At 44.0% G+C, this 23,525-nt stretch overlaps 1 protein-coding gene across 1 annotated transcript in view; it reads right to left on the bottom strand.

Moving 5' to 3' along the window:
* Window positions 1–23,525, bottom strand: part of LOC107996211 (diacylglycerol O-acyltransferase 1) — a 90,599-nt gene that overhangs the window by 63,958 nt on the left and 3,116 nt on the right. The window contains exons 2-3 of the mRNA XM_017054161.3: window positions 14,970–15,098; window positions 7,793–7,887 (exon numbers count right to left, since the gene is read on the bottom strand). Coding sequence (XP_016909650.2) covers window positions 7,793–7,887; window positions 14,970–15,098 — 224 coding nt within the window. The remainder of the gene's footprint in view (window positions 1–7,792; window positions 7,888–14,969; window positions 15,099–23,525) is intronic.

Below are 23,525 nucleotides of genomic sequence, written 5' to 3' on the forward strand. Positions count from 1 at the left end.
CAAACGGTGCACAGAGACGGGACGAATTAATGTTGCGAAGCTAACAGGAAATTGGTTACATATTTCCCGATACCATGTTTACGGTTGCAATTTAGCGGGAGCCAGTTCCCCCGTCCGCCCAACGACAGTCCTGTTTTCATGGCGGGTAACGGTCGCGAGATAAAATCAAATTTTCTACCTTGCTAAAAATCCGCCCGCGTAAACAGGCGCGACATGTTATTTTAATGAATAATTGTGTCCGACGGTAAATACATTGGCACGAGAGGAAACCGAACAGCGCCGCGTATCATTTTATCCAGGACTGATTAAATAAAATCATCCCCCATATACGCGCCAAGCAATAACCCAATATCGGCCAATTACCGACGCTCGTAAATCAAATATCGCATAACTAGCTTCCATAAATTTTTTTATAATTGTTCATTATTAAATATCGCGTTGAAAAAACCGCGGAAATGTTTTCCATATATATATATATATATATATATAAATATGCTCAGCATCGTTTCCTTTCTTTCCTCGCGTTTATCAAGGATCCGGACGATCCACTGGCCGGTAAATACCGCCTGTTTTCGATAGATCTCGAGTTGCAGAAGAATATTCGAGTTTCGCAGCGAAATTCTTCTCCGCAAATTTGCTAATGAGCCACGGCATTTTGCTCTCTAACGAGTCATCCGTCGTATTAACGGAATCAAATTTTTCAGGGAATTAATCGGGATGGCAGGACGAGGGAAAATTTCTCCCTTTATCTTTTTCCTTTCGACGTAAGGATGGGAGACAGAGACGAGATGAGCAGTGGTAGTCCGGAGCCTCGAGGGTAATCGACCTCCACTCCTGAGCACCTCTCGGATCTCAGTCGCTAATTAAGACTTTTACTTTTTCCTTGGTAAGTCTCTTCTATCTTCTCGAGTGTCCGGGTTGGGAGTTGGAAGGAGGGCAACGACGACAACCGGCTTGGTTGGTTACGAACGTGGGATTCGTGAAAAACCGTCGACCGAGATGGCGCGAGAGCACAGCTGTCGGAAACGGGACTAAGGGGATGGTCGGTGGGATAAGATCAAATCCGAGCAGGCAAATTTTAATTATATCCCGACATCGAGTTGGCAACATTCTGTCGTTTTTAATAAAACTTTCATAAAATAAAAAAAAGGAAAGGAAGGGAGGAAGAGAGAAAGATTTTCATTCGCCGATGCCTCCTTTCTCTAATAATTCGGGGATCGGAATTTATATAATATCGCGAGATTTGCATAAAAAGAAAAATAAATATCCTACTTTGCAACGGGTCATATGATAAGTATGATAGATACAAAAGGAAAAGAAGAAAAGTGGAAAATTCGTAGAGGATTCGCATCGACGTAAGATAATTCGAAATACTCGCGTGCCAAGTTTCGACCGCAGTCCACTGAAATTTCGAAAATCTCGTTAATAATATCCGTTTAATTCTCCGGTTCCGCTGGAATGAATTATGTCCAAGTCGCACGGGGGACTCTATCAATTCGGATGCAATTTATCATTCCGTGGTTCGTGATAAATTGCCACTCCCTCCCCCCCTCCCCACCCTCCTCAAAAGGGTCAGAATTATTAATTAAATATTTCGAAATGATGGAGAATTATCGAATAATGGTGAGCAGAGATCTCGAAGCAGGTAACCTGCTTTTCTGAAACGTGATCCATACCGGGCTTTCGATATTCGAGCCGGGATTCTAAATTGTAACGTATAAATCTCCGTCCGTTCGTGCGCGAGGATGGAAAAGCAGAGGGTTAAAGTCGCGCGAGCCCATGAGCGAAAGCTTTCGTTCGAATGGCGCGAGCTCGGTTCAGGATCAAGGATATATAGGAAGAAGAATAGGGTGGAAAAAGAGGCCTGAGAACTAAAAAGAGAACGAGATAGAAGAGAGGGGAGAGTAAAAGGGGTGTACTCGAGATATAAATACTCTCGGCTTGAACTCGAGAGAGAGAGAGAGAGAGAGTGAAAGCAATGATTTTCAGTCGGTAGCTTCCTTTTCCCTCTTTCTCTCGTTCTCTCTTCCCTTTCCTCCCCTCCCCTCTTCCTCCCCCGCTTCCTTTCTTTTTCTCCATTGCGAGGAACGCGGCGTCACCATCAACCGGAACAGGTTCGCACAAGTGCCTTAAACCGCGGGGCGCCGAGTGCTAATTACGAATAATTATGAGTACTAATTAAGGCTTCCCTTTGCAGCGGCGCACGAATTACGAGTAAAGGCGTGCGTATAATATACCCGCGGTTTAACGGCGCTATTAAACGCATGCTAACACCATAGAAATGATCGGCTTTGAAGACACGCAATGTACCCGCAGACACGAAACTTTCCATGGATTTCTCTCCAACTTGGGGAGGGGGAGGAAGGTGTAAAATTTTGTCCCACGCGTTTGCGTCTGGAATTATGTAAATACAGGCGGCGATACAATCATTGTTCAACACGTTGTTCGAACCTCCGTGTTTTTCAATTTACCCTGTAATTTTTGCGATAGCCGCGGGGATTAACACGTAAAAACGAGTTAATGAAAGATATATATCGATGGGAATTTTTGACAGGCAGGTATTAAGTGTCACGACTGGCTGCAAAGTGTTGTTGGAACGAGATTGTTGGAGATGTTAAACAAAAGAGATATCGAACTTTGAAAAAAAAAAAAAAAAAGGGAAAAAAAAGGTGTTCCTATTCGTTCTCTTTATCCGAATTCTGTCTTTCGGATCACTGAATATTTTCGGATCCGAAATACATTTTGAACAAAAAAAGTAGAAATTTGTTTAACTAACCGGGCGTGAAAAATACCGTGAAAAGACTTTGCAGAATCAAAGCTCCATTCTGTTACATACATTCTGTCTACGAATCCTTTGAGCGTCTCTCTTTTCTTTTTTTCTCTTTTTTTTTTTAAACAAACACGTTACTCGTTAAATAGTAAACGTAAACGGGCATTCGTTTCGACTTGGCGCAAAATTAAAAACATCTCTAATACGTACAAATAAAATTAAATTACAAACGAAATGTAACTAATTGCATTTCGACCCGGGACGGAAAGGCAAGCGGGGTAATGCGAAGTCGACAAGTGTTTCCGATATGCGTGGCATTTAGCCGGCTACATCGACCACGATAGATATTGCAAAATACGGATGCACGGACGGTGGATGCGTGAAAGCCTTTTCGCAAGCGCAATCTCGCATTTAATTCGATTATTATACCCTGAGCCATGTATAGGCAGTGGATTAAGTAATTCATACGTGGATTCGCACCGCGTCTCTACCGTTTCCATATCTCACCGCCTCTAACACGAGCGAGCCGGCCTTCCCATGAATTTCCCCGGTATCGGCGTGAAAATCTGTTTCCACGATTTTCACGCCGTTGCGAGTACGAGCACGATGTATACGTGACACGATTGGAATTGACCATGCCTCGCCCGTCAAGAAGAAATAAAATCGATCCAGCCGAGATTCGCCATCCCCCTTTTTTCTTATTCCTATATGGAATTTCATTACCGTCCTTTTTGTTCCAATTAACCGAAAAAATTTTTCCATTCCACGTCAATTACGTGGCAGCGTATTTGGAAGAAGTTTAACCATCCATCTCCAGAAATAACCGGTGATACCTGCCAGCTGTTTTTCTCTCCTTTATTCCTCTTCTTCCTCCTCCTCCTCCTCCTCCTCTTCTTCTTCTTCTACCTCCATCCCCGGACCAACTCTCGCCGACTTTCCTTTCCGCGTAGCTACGTCGAAACTTATCCGAGCAGTAATTCGATTTGAAAGCGATTCCCCTCCACCCGAATCGGTACATCGCGCGGAATAGAGTCCAACTTTTCGCCGGACCGACCGATTGTTTCATAGAGGCCATCGTTGGTAACGACGACGATCGTTAACGTTTGAGGCATGGGGAGTAGGGAGAGGGGGAAAGTGCCGAATTATTTCCCGGAACGGCGGCTTTTCAGGTGCTTTTCAAACTTTAGATCGACTAATGACGTTCCCAACGCCGTTTTCAACCCGAATGAATTTTTATCAGACCACCCCGACTGGAGATAAATTTCAATGGCCCGGGATGCGAGGGCATCGATGGCCGTCAATTCTCCTCCGAGGATTGTGGCAAAAAAGAAAAAAAAATCTGCTTCGAGCGCGGCTGATACCGCGTGATAATTACTTGGATTTTTCGGGCACGCGAACTCGATAACCAATCCGGGGTCGCGAGCGGCGAAACGAATACTGGAAGAATTATCGATTTCGTGTATCAATTTGTCTTTGTTCCAGCTTTGTCATTTTCAAAGCTTAATTTAAATCGCGATAACGTTCTCCTCTTGATTTTTGTTTAATCCTAAAACTCTTCCACTCTCCTTGGAAATGTTTTATCCATTAGCGAGAATCGGGGACAAGAATCGCGGGGGTGTATGCAAGAATCTCGAAACGTTTAAGAAATTGATTGGAGTTTACTTAAGACAGATTGATTTAAAGCTTTGGATGAAAGAAACGCGAGTTTCGCTCGTGAAATCGAATCTAAAATCTTGACCTCGGATTTTCGCGTATAAAAAAAGAAGAAAAAAAAGGGAAGAAAAACTTGCTATTTTCTGTATTTACCTCGCGATTTCAATTTCTTACCTTTCTTGCGCAATATTCTTTTCTAAAGATATATAACCTGTTTCGAAATCATCGCAATTTTTGTACAGATAATACGGAAGATACAATCGTATTTTTATCCATTTTAAATAGTTGGCTCTGTATAAGAGTTAACGCGAGTTAACGCGACAAAGATTCGGAAACGAGATCATAATCGTCCGCTCGTTACACTTTTTTATATTTGCACTTGACTCGTTACGTCACTCGAGAGCATTGAATTACAGTCAACTCGAAGTTTCTCGAAACTTGCCGTTTCTCAAAAGTTTCGCAAAACCATCAAAACGGACTCTCGGGCGTAGGTGGCCGAAGCGTTTCCTTCGAAAGAAACGCGAGGAGGTGGAAGGTCGCGAAAGTGCGTCTATTCTTCCTCGTCTCTTTTTCCCCTTTCTCTCTCTCTCTCTCTCCTCCACCATTCTCCACCGCTCTCCAACGAGTTAAAGTTGAGCAGTTTCTTCGAGGCAGGAATATGCGAGTCCGAGGGAAGTAATGTACGAACGTGGACAGTTTTATCGCAGTTGGGTTTTTTCAACGGAATTCAATTATATCCTTAATGCAAGGTCTGTGTTTCGTTTCCCTCGACACCGAGGATGCTCTCGAATTTCTCGAAAAATAGAAACAATCCGCGGTACAATGTACGGGTTGTTTGCACGACCAGTGAACCACCAGCGGAGAAGGAAAACAGATTTACAGTAGAACCGGTTGGAAATTTTTAACGAAATAACGTCGCGTAACGCGTCCCCCCTATTCACTCGACATCGATTCACCGGCGGCCGGTGAAGTTTCATCGACCGCTTTCATCGCAGTAAAGCTTAACGTTTAACGTTTCGCCCGTGCTTTATCGGATAATTTTGCCGATCGTTCCAAACGGATCGAAACTGTTGAAGAGGGAATGAAACTGCAAGATCGAGGCGAGGGAAACAGCGAATACTGAAAATTCGAGAGTCCTCTCTCGTGAAACTGTCAGCTTCTTCGTCTCAACTTGGAAGAGATTAATTAAAAGCGGAAAGGAGAGAAAAAACGGTTGAAAAGCGAGGGGAAGAAGTGTGTAGGAAGGCTAATCAACGCGAGCGATCCGGGAATAAATCACGGAGGTCAGCCATTTAAACGGTATAATTCGCGCCTCGTGACGTCCACGGAATAATTAATTCCCTAATCGCGAAAGAGCGAGCCGCGAACTCCGGAGGAAGAGAATTTCTGGCGGGGCGCCGTTTAAAAAGCAATCTCGGCCGTGCAGGAGCCGTGAAAATTATTATGCGAGACCTATCTGCCCACCTACTTACCTACAGCAATAGAAGGCAACACGGTCGAGGGGTGTGTATTCGCTCGAACGGTGCCGGGGCGAGGTACAAAAAGAAGGAAGAAAGAAGGGAGAAGAAAGGAAAGATGGGGGGAGCGGTTAAGGCTCGCGCGGAGGAAGGAAAGAAGGGGTGGCACGCAACGAAATATCGTAAAATACGAGAGCTATTAACCATAGCCCGTTCCCTGAGCATTACCTTCACCTCATGCGTGAATAACGCGAGCCAAAGCTTCTCCCTCCCTCGCAGACACCCTCTCTTATTTCGCAGCCTCTTCAAGCCTGCACCTGTGCGATCCCGTGCACGTATACGCAATTCGCACGCGGACGGGCGGCTCGCAGCAACGCAGGCGGCGCAGCTGCGGAACGAGAGTTTAAACGCGTATTCACCGGGATGTTGGCGAAGCAGCTCGAGGGGAGGTCCGTCGAATCGGAGGTTCTTTGGAAGAGCGGCACAAAGTTTCTCCCGGAGAGAAATTAATTTCGCTGCCTAATCGCAAGGATAATTAGCCTTGAGAGTTGCGGAGTATAGGCAAATTGGCGCAACTCGGGGAAGACGAGGTTTTACTGGGTCACTTCGCTCGGCCGCTACTTGTTGTGTACGTCCCCCTCCGCTCGCCCTATGCCCCCTCCAACCGCTCGGATATTCGAAACCTTGTACACAGCCGTTAATCGAGCGAGTCGACACACCCAACTCGTGCGAATTCCAACACGGCCGGCTGCGTCCAGAAAATTAACAACGATGTACAGGTTGTCGATAAATTGGATTAAACCGAGACTCGCGAGGGAACCGAAGTTTGAAGAAGCGAAATGACTCGGGACGAATCACTGCACTTTATCGATATGATTCGTCGCGACGGGAAGATACGATCGAAACGAACGGCCTTTGGGTTAAATTATTACCTCGAGGCGGAAATTATCGACTCGAATCTCGGCAACTCCGATTTTAGATGAATCCGATGTTTATCTCAATGCTTGTTTCGCGTAATCTTCCACCAACTATCTCAAGCTACAAGTTCGTGCGAATTTTAAATAGAATCTGTCGATAATTAATCGATAAGAACGATTGTTTTTAACTTGAACGTATGTTTGGGAAACTCGTCGAGAAATTTGAAGGAAAAAATTCCACGGATGTCCTTAACGTAAAAATTTTCCCACTCGGACATATGAATCGATTTTTCACGGGGGAAAGGCGGAAACCAAACATTCACGATTCCGTGTATCCGGCGCGCCAACGAAATATCGTTGAAATGAAAACGCACGGATAACGCACCGGTAAAAGGACAATGCGTAGAGGAGCAATTTCCAAAGGCGGTAGAGCGACGAAATTTACGCGTACCGCCACTTTGCCGCGCTGAATCTCGTCTCTTTTAAGTTTTAAATTCGAATTCACCCAGGATCACCTCCGATGATGCATCGGACGACCCTCCACGCTGCTTGTCTTTGAAAGCGCCGACAAGGCGTTACGATAAACGCGTTGGAACGTGCCTTCGAGAATTATGGGGCGAGATATCCTTGAAATTTAGCGGGCAATCGTACGGGACGGCGCGTTACCACTGGAATGTCCAACAACGAGTCACACGCTAATTACTTTTACATTTAAATTAGCAGTTTTTGCCCGCGTTCCTGGCACATATTACCTTTTTACGACGGCTCACTTTTCCGTAATACGCCTCCGTCCTCGCATTCTCGAGGAAAGTCACGTTTGTCGTTTGGGAGGGAAAAATACGAATGGGGGGGAATTATGAGGAACGTTGCCGATTTTGTACAGCGATTTCTACTAACTTTTTTCTTTTTCTTTTTTTTGGATTATGATAAATTATAACATTTGATTCCTCCCACGTTTCAAGAAAAATATAGAGATTAAACATCAAAGAACTTACATATGATGAGCAGAATCGAGGGATGCTCCTCGCCACCTTCGTACGTGCCGCTTAGAAACAGAAACCATTGCCACGGGTCCACTCTGATCCCGTACCTATAGCAGAACAAAAGAGAAAAGCCAAAGAGTAAACGCTCGTGGAAAGCGAGAAAGAGCGGGAATGCCCCGTTCGTTATTATCATCCACCCCCTCCCTCGCTCTTCCAATTTTATCTTCCAAGTCGCGTGAACCGAGTGTCTACATCGCGACACGGGTCGAGAGGCAAAGGCGTCCCGTTATTAACGTCTGTCTTGGACGCGATGCTCTTCACGAGACTTTGAAAAAAGAGAAAAAAAGAAACAAAAAGAAACGGAGAAGGGTGAAGGAATGAAGGGTGAAAGAGTCACGAGGGGGTCCGTTTCGACTCCCCTTTGTTCTTTCCTCGGCCGAATAATAAACGTCGCCCCCTGTTCGTTTCTTTTAAAATTTTAAAACGCTCGAATTTACCATCGTGGAGAGAGTCTCGCTCAAATTCGATTACGCGAGTTTCCCCGCGTAAATCTTGCAAATCATCCCACAGCTAGCCCACTGTCTATTAAACATATTTTCTCATCCGAGAAGAGAAACGACTTCGCAGTACACGCGTCGAGGCCAGCGATCCCGACCAATTTTTATATACCTCTATATCGAGAACGAGATTTATCGCTCGCCATCGTATCAATCCGACCCATCACAAACGTTTGTTGCACACGACCGCTGCCGATCACGGAAGACAAACGAACTACATTCGGTGGCCGACTATCGAAGAAAAAAGAGAGAAAGAGAGAGAGGGGGAGGGAGGGGAAGAGGTCAAAGGGGGTAGTAACCGACACTAATGGCTTCGGGTCGAACGCGTCGGCTAACGATGATGAACGAGGCTTATAGGAGAAGTAATTAAAGTATTTGAAGTGGGCGCGGTCTCGACATCGGCTGGCTACACGATATTTATTGGGACGCGATCGTTGCTCTGCATTTCGTTCCTCTCTCCGCTGGTCCACCGCCAACTCCCCTCCCCATTCTCGTCCTCGCCGCAACGCTTTTTGTCGGCACAAACGCAATCAGTCACGTTGACGCAGGCCGCGATAATTGAAGAGCGAGAACGGAAAAATCAAACGTTTATAATTGATAGCCACTGGTGCGCGTACAGTGGCACCTCGCTCGTTCCGCGCGAGCCGAAAGTGATTCGAAAGGGAGCGTCAATCCCCTTATATTACCGGCCGCTAAATCACCGGCTCGGTTAGAACAGCGGGTGTATCTTCGCTGCAATTTCAACCAACGATTGAATTGTTAAACACTTTGCCGGGCCGCGAGGAAAAATCGATACGCACGCGTCTATCCACGGACTGACCGTGGTTAATACGAGTTAATTCCTTTTTTGCGGTGTAAATGAAACACGCGAAGGCAACATCCGGAACCGCTTTATCGAGACCACATTGAGGGGGAAAGATTGGAAAAATATCGAAACATTTTTCTTTTCGAACTGCGGAATGGTATAAAAAATTATGCCAATTATCGGAAGGATCGGAAGAATTCGTAAGAATTTAGCAAGAGTTATGAAATATTTATTTTTATGGAAGCGTTATATAACACGTTAGTCATTTTCGTTGATTCAATTCTCTTGCCAAACTATCGAACTTTCTTCCTAGCGTATTCTTTCTCATCTAGAATCTGTTTCTCCTCGCAGAAGCGCGTAATATAATTTGCGGCAAAATATTATCTTTAAAAAATTATGTGCAAACATTGAGATAACGCGAAGATATGGATACATAAACATTTTTCGAAATAGATCCAGCGAGTCACGCTCATCGATAAGGAAGAACCTGAATCGATATCCGACTGAAGTTCGGATACATTCTCCCTCTCTATACATATATATACACTATTTGAAAAAGTCTAGTCATCCTGGTTCACATTCCTTGGTGAACCGGATCGTCTACACACAAAAGTTGCAATCAACTGGGCTACTGGTGCAGTCGGGCGGATATATACACGTTCTCGGTGTAAAACTTTATTGGATTTATCAAAAGTAGGGTGGCCGGTGGTTGTTTATTCCAGATAAGCCCGATAAAGCAAACCGAAACGGCGAGAACCCGGAGTTGGATATCGGAGTGGATATCGAAATTCATCGATCCAAGGCGTGAACTGGGAACGATATTAAATTTCTTTTCCCGAAGCGAGAATAGTCGTTCTGATCCGGCCGTGCCCGTTAAATCCGCACCCCTTCTTTCCTCGTCCGAGTTCGTTAATACAGCGTCACGATAAAAATCCACGTCGATTCCACGTCGATCCAAAAAGAAAGAGGGACGAAGATGGATACGGGAAGACGATCGTGATCGAGAAATCCAGCGGTACACTCGGAGCTGAACGGAGCGTGGAAGAAAACGAGAGAGAGAAAGAGAGAGAAGGACGATTGTTCAGAGTTATACCGATACGAAGGTACTTTTTCTTGGCATAAAAAAGGCATGGACCGTGAATGGATGGTCGCGTTAAATATTAATAAACGAGTAAAGAGTATGAGGTGGTTTATCTCGCAACGACACCCGGCGAGCACGTTCGCGTTGTTACCGTTTTATCCGTTCGATTCTAAAGAAAGTGGCCGCGGCACGGCTCGGCGATTCGATGGTTTACGCGATCGAGCTATAAACGGGCGAAGGCGCATCGACATACATTAACCGGCCAGGTGTACGCACCTCGTGTAAACCGTCAATCAGGGGCGAGCGCGATATTTTCTCTCGAAACAGTCGATTCCCGGTCGAACGACCTGTTAAAAAAAAAAAAAAAATAGGAGAGAGAGAAAAAAGAGAGACTCCTCCTCACGGACAAAAGGCACGACGAGGCGCAAGATCAGTGACCTGTATGGGCATCCGATACGCCGTCATTAATACGATTTAAAACCTCGTTTAGGGGTACAATCCGGTGACCTGAATTCCGCATGGCAGGGCACGATCATCTAATGGAATTTCAAGTTCATAGTGTAATTGGCACGATCCGATTACGAGTACAAAGGTTTACCCGTGCAATCTGTCAGTTTAAATCACTTTCCGCGGTATCGTTAATCGGATTAAAGTACTGGGCGGGATGTGCATCCAGCCCGGCGTAAACAACCGACAGCAGTATCCTCAATTAGACTCAAATGCATACCCGCGAAGCGGCGGCGACGAGTTGTATCGTAATCGACTTGTCAACGTGTATTAAGCGGAACGAGTATAGAAAATAATGCGATTCGATCGAGAACGAAGCGCCGTTCCCTCGTTAATTGCGAGCAATGAAACTAAAAAAGGGAAGATTCTTACGGATCGACTTTCAACATACCGTATTCATAATACGCGAATCCTCTTAAAACAAACCTAGCAAGCTAAGCACTTAGCACTTCGAGGCCAAACTCGAACAAAGCGAACTTATTTCTAACAATTTGAGCCTTCCTCGAGCGAGCGAGAAATGCAACGTTCTAAGCTGCTTGGAAATAAATCTGACCGCGCGTCACGGGGATACGAAAGAGATACAATTTCGAAATCTCTCAGGTTTCGATGATTGATTTACGGAGCGGGAATATCGATATCGAGGGAAGGCGGGGGGGTATCGATGGATCAAAGATGCGAGGAGGATGGATAGGGTGAAAACGGTGAAACGGTGAAGCTGTGCCGCGATGCCGGAAACGGACTCTAATACCATTTTTTCGCGCTCGGTAATACCGAGCAACGGTACAGTTTCGAGGATTCTCCGGTGTAATCCGGATCAACGGTGGACGAGTTTTATTTCTCGGCATCACCGTGAATCCTTGCGAAAATCGCAAAATAGAAGGGGGCGGGGGTTGAACGTGACACACGATGAATCCAGGATGGCGCGACGGAACCGATATCGAATCGTTGAAAATTTTCCAAAGCCGGACATCGTGTAATCGTTCCTCCCGAATATGAAACTCGGCGGCGTAGCTTCGAAAAATAATGGGTGAAACTTGATCGGAGATCCCCCTCGTGCTTTCTCCCTTGTTATTCAACGGTATTTGTTATCGGCTAGCTTTTAAATATACCTTTTTTCTCCCCCCCGTTTTTTGCCAGATTTTTACGCGGTATTTTTTTTTTCCAACGATACGATAATTTTAAATTTTAAAATCACGAGGGAAGAATTCTCGGGGGAGAGGGTCGGTATCGAAGAAGGCAAGAAGAAGAAATAAAAGAGGAAGAAGAATCTGCTTTCCGTTTAATCTTCTCTTAATGCATTAGCGTTCGCTGATAATTCCGTTGGACGGGCTCGATCGAGTTTTTATTGAAAATTTACTTTGATCCTGCCTGAATTTATCAATTTCCGCGAGCTATGTCAAACACAGAGGGAAAAGGCTCTCCTTATTTCGCCGTTTGATTCGCCATCTTCACGGCGGTTTCGCGAATCGTGTCCCGGTAAACTCGACCCATTAAGAATTGCGCCAAGCTTCGAACAGTTGCAGTTTAAGTGCATAAATTATGAGAAGATCTTTCAAAAAGTTTCTCGAACGGAAAAGGGGAAAGGGGGAGGGAGTGGGGTAGGAAAGTTCGATACTCTCTCTGTCCCTCTATCTTCCAAACCTTTCCACGGACTTTTATCGATAGAACCAGAATCCTTCGCCAGGAGTCCGATTAATTGAGTTCTCCTTCTCGTACTTTTCTTTTCTTTTTTTTTTTTTTTTTCACTTGGCGGAGAAACGTCCTCCCCCACTTTCTTACCGTCGTGTCTCTTTCGAGCTTCAACCTTCTCTTTTCCCCCGCTCTTCCTCCGCGTCGATTAATCTCGATCCCCATGAAATCGCGTTACTCGCCTTGTTCCATTCCCTTGACTCGACGAACGAACCATCTTTTCTCCCATCCACGTGGAACAAAGGCAGATTTCTTCGCGAATTCAATTCACACCGTGCTACAAAGTTGATAATAATTAATCGAAATTGACTGTCCAATTTTCGTTATCAGAATCTGTCTACGAAAAATAATTTTCGAAAAGTAGGATACCAAGGATATTAAAATAGCAATACGACTTACATCTTGTAGAGGATAGACTCTATATTTGTAAAAGTCGTAAATAAAGACGTTTTAGACCCAGTTCATCACGAATCCAGAAGCCTACCCTACTTTCGAATCGAGCAAACTATCCCAAACTATTTCGACACTTCCTAAGCAAGTTACTCCCTCCCCCCTCTCCAAGAAAGTTCCTCAGACTTCTAAATAGATGGTAATCCTTGGAAGAGAAGGGTGCAACAACTTCTTACTGTAATCCTATCTTATTTTATCCCATTTTTTTTTATCCCGTCCTCTTCAAACGAGACAATTTTTATTTCTCATTAAGACAATCTTCTTTCTTGATCGAACTCGTCCTCACAAAGAAATTTTCCATTTTCCAGTTTCGACGAGCAATAAACGCGAATGTGTCGAAAAAAAATCATGGAGGAATAACGTTGGCCGAAGATTGCGGCCGAGCTCGAGAGAACTCGAGATTCTCTCCGCCTTCTCACGCGCGCAATCGCTTCGATCGCTCGTTCGGAAAATATCCTCCGAGTGATCATCCGCGCCCGCGGATTTTGTTTAAAAAAAAGAAAAAAGAACGGTTCGAGACTAACCCGAGCAATTACGTCGCGAAAGTTTCTTTCGAAAGTTTTTCCACGCTTAACGAGCGTGATAAATTTCTGTTACGCGCTCCCAGGAGCTGGCGAATCCCGAGCCCCGAGAGTTTACAACGGCGATAAAAATCTCGTTGAAATTATTCATGGGCCGAGCTTGTACTTTGCCCTTCTCTCCATTCAACGGCCAGAAAATTGGTAAAGGAGAAGGGTGGGGGGGAGGGAAAGATTTTGTCTCGTCGCGTGGCCGAGAGATCCGACTCTCCGTTAATTTTAATCAACGCTCGGCAATAAGGATTTTCTTTCAAGCTGTTCATAAATTAATTAATTTTTAGACAGCCTCCATTCATTTCCGTATCCTTATGGCCGATGGATATCTACCATTGGATTCGCCAAGTCGGGTCCCCGAAAATAAATCCTGTACAATTCGATCAGAGATTCAAGCGTGGATAGAAACGCGAATTTTAGAAACGCGAATGTTACGCTCAACGGGAAATTTGATTAACATATTAGCAAACGTGAATTATATTCCGGCTTTTACGTGTTGATTAATGCAACGCCCGTGTATCTCGGATAATAACGTTTTGTAACAAAGGTTTTATCGAGGCTGGCACGGTCATCGATAATAACGTAGTTATCGAAATAAATTAGGCTGTCGGAGGTGACTTTGATTTCCGATCAGAATGACATCAATAGATCCACCGAGGAATTCTACATTGTTCCCCCGAAACGACAGGGGAAATCTCATTTTTCACTATCGATCTGATTGATCTCCCCATTTTTTCTTTTTTTTTTTTTTTTGTTTCCATGCCCTCGACGCCCGAATTTCCAGGTGAAAATATTCACGAAAAACCTCTCGAACCTGTATATTCCCGGCTTTTTGTTCGGTCGGTCAGCTCGCTAATTAACCAAAAATTCGCCCGTTATTCAAAATTGCCACTTGGCTTAATTGAAATTTAATCGAATCGTTCTTTTTCTTTAAACAAATTATATTATAAAAATTATATATAAAATAGTGTTTTTTTTTTTTGTTTCATACGAGTCTCCAACTTGACGAATTTATATTTCTCCCTTTATGGCAATATTCGTGGCCCGAGCGGAACCATCGCATTTATGGATTTTTCCTTCGTGTTTTTCAAGCTCCATCTATTGACCAGTCGCATGATCGAGAGGTCTACGCCTCGATAACCCCTCTCGCGCGTATATTCGAAAAAATACCCGAGGGACGCATCGAATCCAAGCTCCAGGTATCTTTGCGGCGGATAAAAGCATCAGTGTCACGAGATGACATTGGTTTCTTTGATAAATTGCAAGGAACGAGCGGACTAACCGGCGGGTAAATTGTTACGTCGAATAATTGAACGACGAAAATTTTTCGAATCTTCCTACGCGCCTCTCTTACTTTCTTCCTCGATCAAAAATCTTCTATAATTTCCAACTTTCCAACGACTTATACGATATCTATAACGTATTATCGATCTTTGATAGACTTTGAACCGCAAATCTTCGAAACGAATACGATCGGTAAAATATCGGTTTTATCAGGAATGTCGAATATATATATATATATACTTACTTTATGAAATTTTCGAGAAGCAATCGGATTCCACCGATGCCCAACAACAGGAAGCCCCAGTTGACGAATCCCGTGAAGTTGTCGAAGCCCGAACTCCAGGAGAACAGACTATCCCTAGGACGATGGCATCTGTAAGGAGACAGGATGGTCCACGGTTAAAAGAAATTCTCGTTTAGGATCGATATCCGGGCCGCGGTACATAAAGAAGGAAAGATAGCATAGAAATATCAGTGGAATAAGAACAGAACAATAAAGCCGCTTCCGTACGTACGGTTATATGCATTTCCATTTCAATTTACGAAGAAACACGCGATTTATGCAACGTATTGAAAACATTTGTTCGAGCTTCTCTTATTTCTTTCTATCCTTGCTACCTATTCCCCGTATCTTCCTTACGTATCTTTCCCTCCTTCCCCTTTTGTTCCTCTTCCTCTCCATCATCCTCCATCGTCCTTCTCTCTTGGCAAATATACACGTATATTCGCGTATATTCCATCTGAAACGAAGCTAGTAGGAACAGACAGACCAAGGACAAGCGTATCAAGGATAAGTTTTACTCTCGCATCCTCGAAGGAACGGCGACACGGAAGACGTCGTTGCGCCTCGAAACATTCGAGCTTCCGTTTCGCCTACGAGAGAGAGAGAGAGAGTAACTTCTATGGCTATTAAGTGGACAATGTTAACAATACACCAGTTCTCCATCTCATGAAATTTCAATGGCACATACAACATCGCGGCGAGTTGTGCGAGTACAAAAGGTTCTCGGCCGTCTTAGATATCTCTCTCGCCAAGATAATACACCGGGTGAACCCGAGTAATCGGCTTCCACGGACTACTGGTATCATCTCTCGGCGAGCGGGAGTGACGACAAGAGCTGACAAGGACCATCGTGTAAACTTTTGAAAAGCGTTTTGTCTCGAAGCATAAAGCGTTCAAGAGACCCTTGTTCCTTCTCGCGGATAAGACGCGCTCGCCTGAGTGTGAGAATTTAGGGAGACGAAACAAAGCGCGCGAGGTGGGAACCGGTTTAAAAGTGGAATACACACAGGCCTCCCGAATCCCTCAACACCGTTTCTTCCCTCCTCCCGAAAATCTAACGGCGGACGTTTCAATTTCGATCTTCGTCAACCAACTTCTGCCTCCCTTTTTCATTAAGACCCGATTAAGGTTGAAACTGGAACGGCTTCTAAGCCGCCATCGCAGGAAGCCGCAGTCTTAAGTATTAACAAGGGAAGATCCTCTACGAGGAACTCGATCGGAGAGAGAGAAAAAGAGAGAGAGAGTTCAATCCCCCCGGAAGTCAAGTCGACCGAGTCTAGATGGAACAATACGACGCGAAACAAAATAAACAAAGAAAAGATATCGATGGTGGAACTTGTACGATTCTAGCTAATGCCTTGATAAAGCTTGATACGCGAAAGATTAAAGACGGTCGAGGGAAACCCTTTGCTCTGAAAATATATCGGGCCGTTTGTTCCTCGTAATTACCTGACCGAGAAGTCCCTTATTTCTCCGCGACTATGTGCATTTAATGTGATCGTTTAGCCTGCCCACTGTCTCGAGTAAATCCTAACTATTATTCTGAATTTATGGCAGATCGCGGTAATTAATAGAGGCGCGATAAAGCCAGCAGGGGCCGGGGCCGAGGCCCGTACAGGAAGAGCTATCTCACACTTCTGATACTGGCCTGCATGGCAGGATGCAGACGTGTCACGGCCGACTTCCATATGCATGAGTGTGGCCATTGTACCGGGTGTTCCAAGTGTCGCGACCAACTTGGCCGAGAAACACCGGGGGGAGTAGGGCAATAAACGCGTCAACGATCTTTACAGGATCTTGCACACGGTTTGGCTACGCCTCGGGGACTTGTACCAGATTACGAGATTCGTGGTCTTAAGCGGTCCAACGATTGTCCTTGCTTGTCTTTTAATTGTGACGAAATAATTCAACGGGCACGATTACGATCCCGTTTAATATTCATGGATGTTAATCGCCTCTGTGGGAATTCTCGATAAACGAGTAACACTTATTCGATACTTAGGTTTCTTTTTTTTTGATGATTCCTCGATTCGATTCTTTTGTAATTGAAATAATGATTCGGAGGAGGAGAAACGTCTGGAAATCTCGATATCAGAGATTTATCTCATTAATCAAAAGAAGGTTTGCTGCTTTTGAATGGACCGATATATCCATTTCTTATCGTTGAAAGGAAACCAGTTATCCGGTTTTTTTTTACTCTAGATACGGAACGAGTTGGCGAATTTTTCGATAACGAAAGATATCGTTGTAACGCGGTTTAATTTTTCCCAATAATGTCTTGTTTACGAGGGCATATTACGATCGTTTTCTTCCCTATATGCAAATTGAGTTCGCAGAATGACGACATTAAAATTCATTCCTGTCTGAATTTGGCGGACACCATGGTCTTTTTTCTTATCGAATCTACGTCGTTTAACTTATAAACGAAGAAAAATGGAAAAGAGATAATCTAAGTAAATAAGACATCATAATTTGAAAAATTAATATAATACAGGATTGATTTAAAAATGTAGCCGATCGTTGTTACCCAGATTAGAGAACTCGGGAAAAATTCTCCACCCTGGCAGACGCGCGGCGTACAGGCGTGAAAACAACGATGGAAAGGGGAGGGGGAGAGGTGGGAATAATCGGTGCATACCGGTGGCACGAAAAGAAATAAAGAACGAAAACGCGTTTTTTCGCGTGGTACACCAAAACGAAACGGCCAACTTTTTTATCTTGTTTTGGTATAATTATCCGACCGTGCTATGGTCCGAGTAATGGTCCGAGTCTAGGAAGGTTTTTGCGATCCGCGTAGACCGTTCGAAAATCTCGAATCGCTTTCCCTTGTCTCTCGACTTTCCATTTTTCCTCGCTTCGAACCCGATCCCCATCGAAAAATCGATATTCGACGGAAAAAGCATTGCATTAATAAACACATTGTAAACCTACAGGTAACTAACGATCTTCTTTTTATCCTTATTCCGTGGCAAAGCAAGTTTAATTCGAAATCTCGTATCGTTATACGGATAATTACATGCTCGTTAAAAGCATGGGACACGGATGTGCTTCATGACTAGCGCTAATAATAACGATATCAGCAACGATGGTAATTCTATCCAATTAATATTCGGCACGGAGGAGCTCACCGTTTTATTACTCGTTGAATTATGCGCGCACCCTTTCGCACGCATCGAAATCTACATTTAATGCACGGTGAATCGTAAAGTTAATAGCCGACGTTTGACAACAAAAGCACCATTACGAGATACGCGTGATGATCCGAGTTATCCGCTCGTAATCCTTCGCGATAAGGGAACAAGGTCCAACGGCCACTTTCTAAACCGATTCCGTGAAAAGTATATTACGCGCTGTTAACATCGCCGTCTCCATTATACGAATTGAAAGGATGCCAAAAGATTGTCCCCGGATCATAGGATCGATTTTGAAGCTAATAATAATAAAAAAAAGAGATCTTCCCTCCTCCTTGAAACGATGATTTCGAATACACTCGTTGACGCGAATGGTAAAAAGAAAGAAATCCGAATAATTTCCACTAGTCTTCTCGAGTCTTTGTATAAAAAGTTATATATCGGAAATAATATTCGTAAGAGAGAGGAACGGTCGTGCGATATTTATAAAAGATTCTTCACGAGCGTATACCTCGACTTGCTAAAGCCCAGAACACATCCTGTATATTTTTATCTCGCAAACTATAAATGAACTCTACCACGTGTACCACGTCTCGCCAAAAACTGGTACAGTAACACTTGACGCGATCTCGAAACGAGCGAGAGAGGCAGGGAAAGGAGAGGGGATCCACAAAAGGCAGGATGGCACTCGTGTTTCTCTTCCATCCCCCTTAGCTGTTCTCGAAGTCAGTCCCCGACGGATGCGGAAGACGGGAGAGCCGGTTGTACGTAGAGGGCGGACGCGGGAGAGACGAGGATGGAAGGAGGGAAGAGGAAAAAAGAGGCAAGACTGGAGGGCGTAGAATGGGAGAAAAGGAGAAGGGCGAAAGGCAGTTCGTAAGACTCTCCCTGTATCTGCCTCGCGAATCTACCCGACACCGGAACCCCCTCGTGAATATTTAAACGATAGACGGATATACATATATTACCCGTGTAATGAGGAGGGAAACTTGCCGCTCGGGCATCCGCCGCTGGGCGGAATCGGGAGCGGAATGAAAGGGAACCGGCAATAAGGAAGGGCAGGGGAGGGGTAGAAGAATACTCTAAATGATTCATGAAGGAAAATTAAATGGCGTTTTAAACAGGTCTTCTTGCCAACCCGGTTTTCGTTTACCTCCTCTTCCTTCCGTTCGTCTCCTCTTATTCTTCTTCCAACTTGGAAGCATACCGGAATCGATTACCGGAACACCGTTCCATCTTCCATCATGCCCCCTGTCTGTCTGCCTGTTTTATCGTCGCTTCGTGCTCTCACATCCCCTAACTTTCGCCGTTGCATTCCGAGCGTTCACGATGAACCTCGGCGTTCATCGGGGCCATCTCTTACTTGTTGTGAGGCAGCCAGCCACGGATCGTTGAAAATAGGAATTCCTTGTTGGCCAAGGGAGAAAGTCGGGTTAAGAAGTTTGACGATAATTTCCCCTCTACTGACGATCTGTCCTTTTTTTCTTTTTTCTCGGGCTTTAACGAGGACGAGTTCAATGCATAAATTTCGTTGTCGAATTCGAGTGGAATTTTAACCACGATGAATATCATGCACGAGTCTATCATTTCGCGTAAAATGAAATGGAAGTTTTTAATTCTGAATCAGAGGATTATATCCTTCCCTTGTTTTCTCCCCGTTCCCGATAATCCATTTCGACGAGCATTCGATTCCGCGAACGAACGATTTCGAGTTGAGGCCGCGAACGAGGATGGAGACCTCGTGTGGGCCAACACCGGATTCCCAACTCTGGAAAAACCGCAATCGTCTTCGTGCCTAATCCGACGCTCCGGCTCCCTTTTCCGTCCACGTAATCGCTTTCCATTGTTCTTCCGGCTGATTTCACGCGCGCGAGAGATTCGACACCAACGGCCGCAATCTTTCGCGAAGAAAAGGGCGGTGGCGGATGAAAAGGGAGGAAATAAGGGGAAACTAGAAAGCGACGTCTGGATTGACAGCACAATACCGTTAATCCTCATTCGTTTCGAAGTCGCGTCAGCCGAAACGACGGTCGGTTCCGCGACGTCCAGTCCTCCGGTCCGATGAGGAAGATTAAAAAGTTTTTGCCCGGCTGGAGTAGAATTCGCAAAAAAAAAAAACAGAAAAAAAGGAAAAAAAAGAAAGAAAGAACAGCCGAAACACCCCCGAACAGAAAAACGAATAAAACGTTTTTCGCGCGAAAAAGAAGAAGAGGCATAGAGGGAAATTTTGATGAAAAGGTCGTCGAAAACGTTGTTCCTAAGTATTCCTATTTTTTTCTTTTTTTTTTTTGACACCTGACGCTCCAAGCTACGAAGAGAATGTTTATTCCGAGGCTTGTGATAATGATACCAGGCGGTGGGGATGGTGATGATGAATGTGCATGAACGGCAAATTAAAATCCTCGAGGAAAATCTTCGCGCGTTCCCTTCGCCACCGTCGTTCGATAACACTGGATGATGATTATTCGCACGTACATCGAGGAGGATGGATATAAGAGGTAGTCAGCCAAATGATTACCAACCTCTCTCTCTCTCTCTTCTATTCTGTACTACTACTCTGTATCCTCGTGTAATACATTCGTACGAGGTTATTAGCGATTCGAATATCAAGCTCGGGAACTGGCCGAGAGCAGTCCAACGGTTAGAATCTGTTGCGGAAATATTAGCGGGGATCCATCCATGGAGCAAGGATAATACTGATAATACTCGAGGAAGGATCGATATGTGGGGAGAGGGGAAAAAATGGAGAAGAAAAATAGGTGGGATATCATTGTTACCCGTCTCTCGTTCGACTTCATATTACCGAATCATTATTGCCCTTCAGCGCGTCATTTCAGGTGAAGACAGAGATATTGGAAAAAATGTTGGTAGCGGACGTTAATCACATTCCCCGACGGACGTGTAATTACAAATCACCGTGTCACCGGTGAAAATAACAAACTTTGCACACCCACCCAGCGAAAAGAAGATTGGACGAATATATCATGGACAGGATTTTTGGTGCTCCGTGTTCATTCCGGGAGGGAGAGTCGTGGAGAATTAGATTCAATTTGGGAGTAAACAGGACGAGAGAGAGAGCGAGCTGTTCGCCGGAGTCGAGCGATCGTGTAAACGGAAACTTTAAAATCAATCTGGGATTGAAAGATCGTACGAGGTAGACATAGCTTTCCGTGCGAGTTCCTTCGACCAAAAGGGGAGTATAAGGTAGGATCATTCGATATTCACCGCGTCCAACGAACCCAGACGCGCTTCGCGCCTAATTGCAAAGTTGGCGAAAACAAGAAGTATCTGGCAAACACGGAACGGGTAAATACAGTAGGGTTCGTTTGTTTAAGAGACGGAGGAGTGGTGTGCCATCTCTGATTCTCCGGCATAATGGACGATCCCTCGGTAGAAGAAAACGGAGGGGCGCGAAGATGGGGAATGGAAACAACTGAGGATAGAAAAAGTGTTCCTTCCTGGAGAGGAAAGGTGGAATGGAAAAGAAAAAAAAAAAAAGTGGATTCTTGTTTGCAGGTCATTATAGCATGTCAAAGGGGGAACAAGATTTCGCTGTTTTTTCGCTAGCTGACCCCTCTCTCTAATAAAACAGAGCTTGCCGGAAGGATATGTTCTGAAATAAAGTGCCTCTGGCATCATCAACCCTCGACCAGTTTGTTTGTCTCGTCTGGCTAATTAACGTTTGCTTGCACGAAATGACCACTGCACCAAGTGGTTACGTTTATTTTTTTGTTTCCATCTCTCTTTTATTCCCTTTTCTTCCTTTTTTCACGAAATGCTATTTGCAACATCATTCTCCTTGATCCTGCCCCGCCTCTAAAATCCTAACGAAAAACCCAGTAATCTTTCACTTTTTTTTTTTTTTTTTTTATACTCGTAATACTTCTCCAGATTTAATCCTGTTTTTAACGCATTAATTTTTGATCGCGCGCTCGATTAGACCAGGGGACTTGATTAAATTTTTTTCCACGGCGGATAGATATTAAAGCCGCATGCGCGCGCGAAACTTCATAAATCTGAACAAATGGAATTTGCCCACTGCTCCGGATTCTCCAGCCCGTCGACCCTCCCTTTTTGTTTACGGAGAAATATTAACGAGAGTTAGCTTTCCCTCGCTACTTTACCGGAAAACGGTACCAGGATTCTTTGATTAGCGATTCCGATTGCAGAAACGCACCTGGTTTCACGATATCTGCGTTTTGAATTGGATGCCTCCATAAACCAATCATGAATTTATGATACTTCAATGCTCGCGCAAATGCGTACGAAAAGTATTTCCCCGATATATATCAGATTATCCTATCGCTTCCACCATTTTTTTCTATCGTCACACGTTTTCCTATCTCGTCAAATAAAATTAACATTTTAATTAAGGCCATGCTAGAGTAAAATACACTATTCCGCGGGACGAAACTCGTCGATTATTGTAAAAGAATTGTAAGAAAAGAGATATAAATTAACGTATCGAATAATCATATTATCGAATCTATGGTAGAACGCTTGCTAAATCGGGTCACGTTTTAATTAATTCATTTAAAAGCTCCACTCGTTCTATGCCTTGAACTTCGGCCGCGATTATGTAAATAACTACAATTCGAAGATCTATTGTTTATTCGATTCGATATTTGTTTCTATATTATACTTAAACACAAAAATCGATTAATTAATGCAAGTTTCTCGTGTAAAAGCAGATGACAGATTATTAATTACAACGAACAAAGGTAGTGGTTTGTTACAAGCATGCCTATCAGAATTATTCTATAATTGTTACAAAGAGAATATGCAACATGTTGTTCCGATTCGTGTTACCTAAAGCTGTGTACATGATTCTGTGTGATTCGAGCAAGCGCGTGGTTTTTGAGCGTTTGATTGGTTAATTAATAGAATCCGTTTGCGAGTGCATTCTGGAACAAGCGTCATAACATTTGATATCAAACGAAGTATTGTCCTATTCCCATTCTATGTGTCAATAACTTCCGTTTGGCGCTTATTAAATGATGTTTGGAATTTTGTTCGACGCCATGCTTCCTATATTCAAAAGATAGCATTAGAAAATAAATAATTTGCAAGTTATAACGACAAAGATCTAATTTTTATATATGGTAATACTTACTGTCTCGATTATATTGATTTTTATTTTTTTTTTTTCGAAGAAATTAATCCTAACAAATAGGATAACAAATATCGTAGTTAAATTTACGTGTGTATGCTAATGCTACGCTTCGCAATAAAATACCATCAACTTAACACACGGACAACGTTCTGTTTATGTAACCGAAGCGAGCCCCGATTAAGCCTGATATATTGCTATTTATATATCAGCAAACTCTAATCTAATAGCGTGCAAATATATCTTAAGACAATTCAGTGCATAAACTAACAACGT

Source organism: Apis cerana, linkage group LG13, assembly GCF_029169275.1.
Source record: "Apis cerana isolate GH-2021 linkage group LG13, AcerK_1.0, whole genome shotgun sequence".
Lineage (NCBI taxonomy): Eukaryota > Metazoa > Arthropoda > Insecta > Hymenoptera > Apidae > Apis > Apis cerana.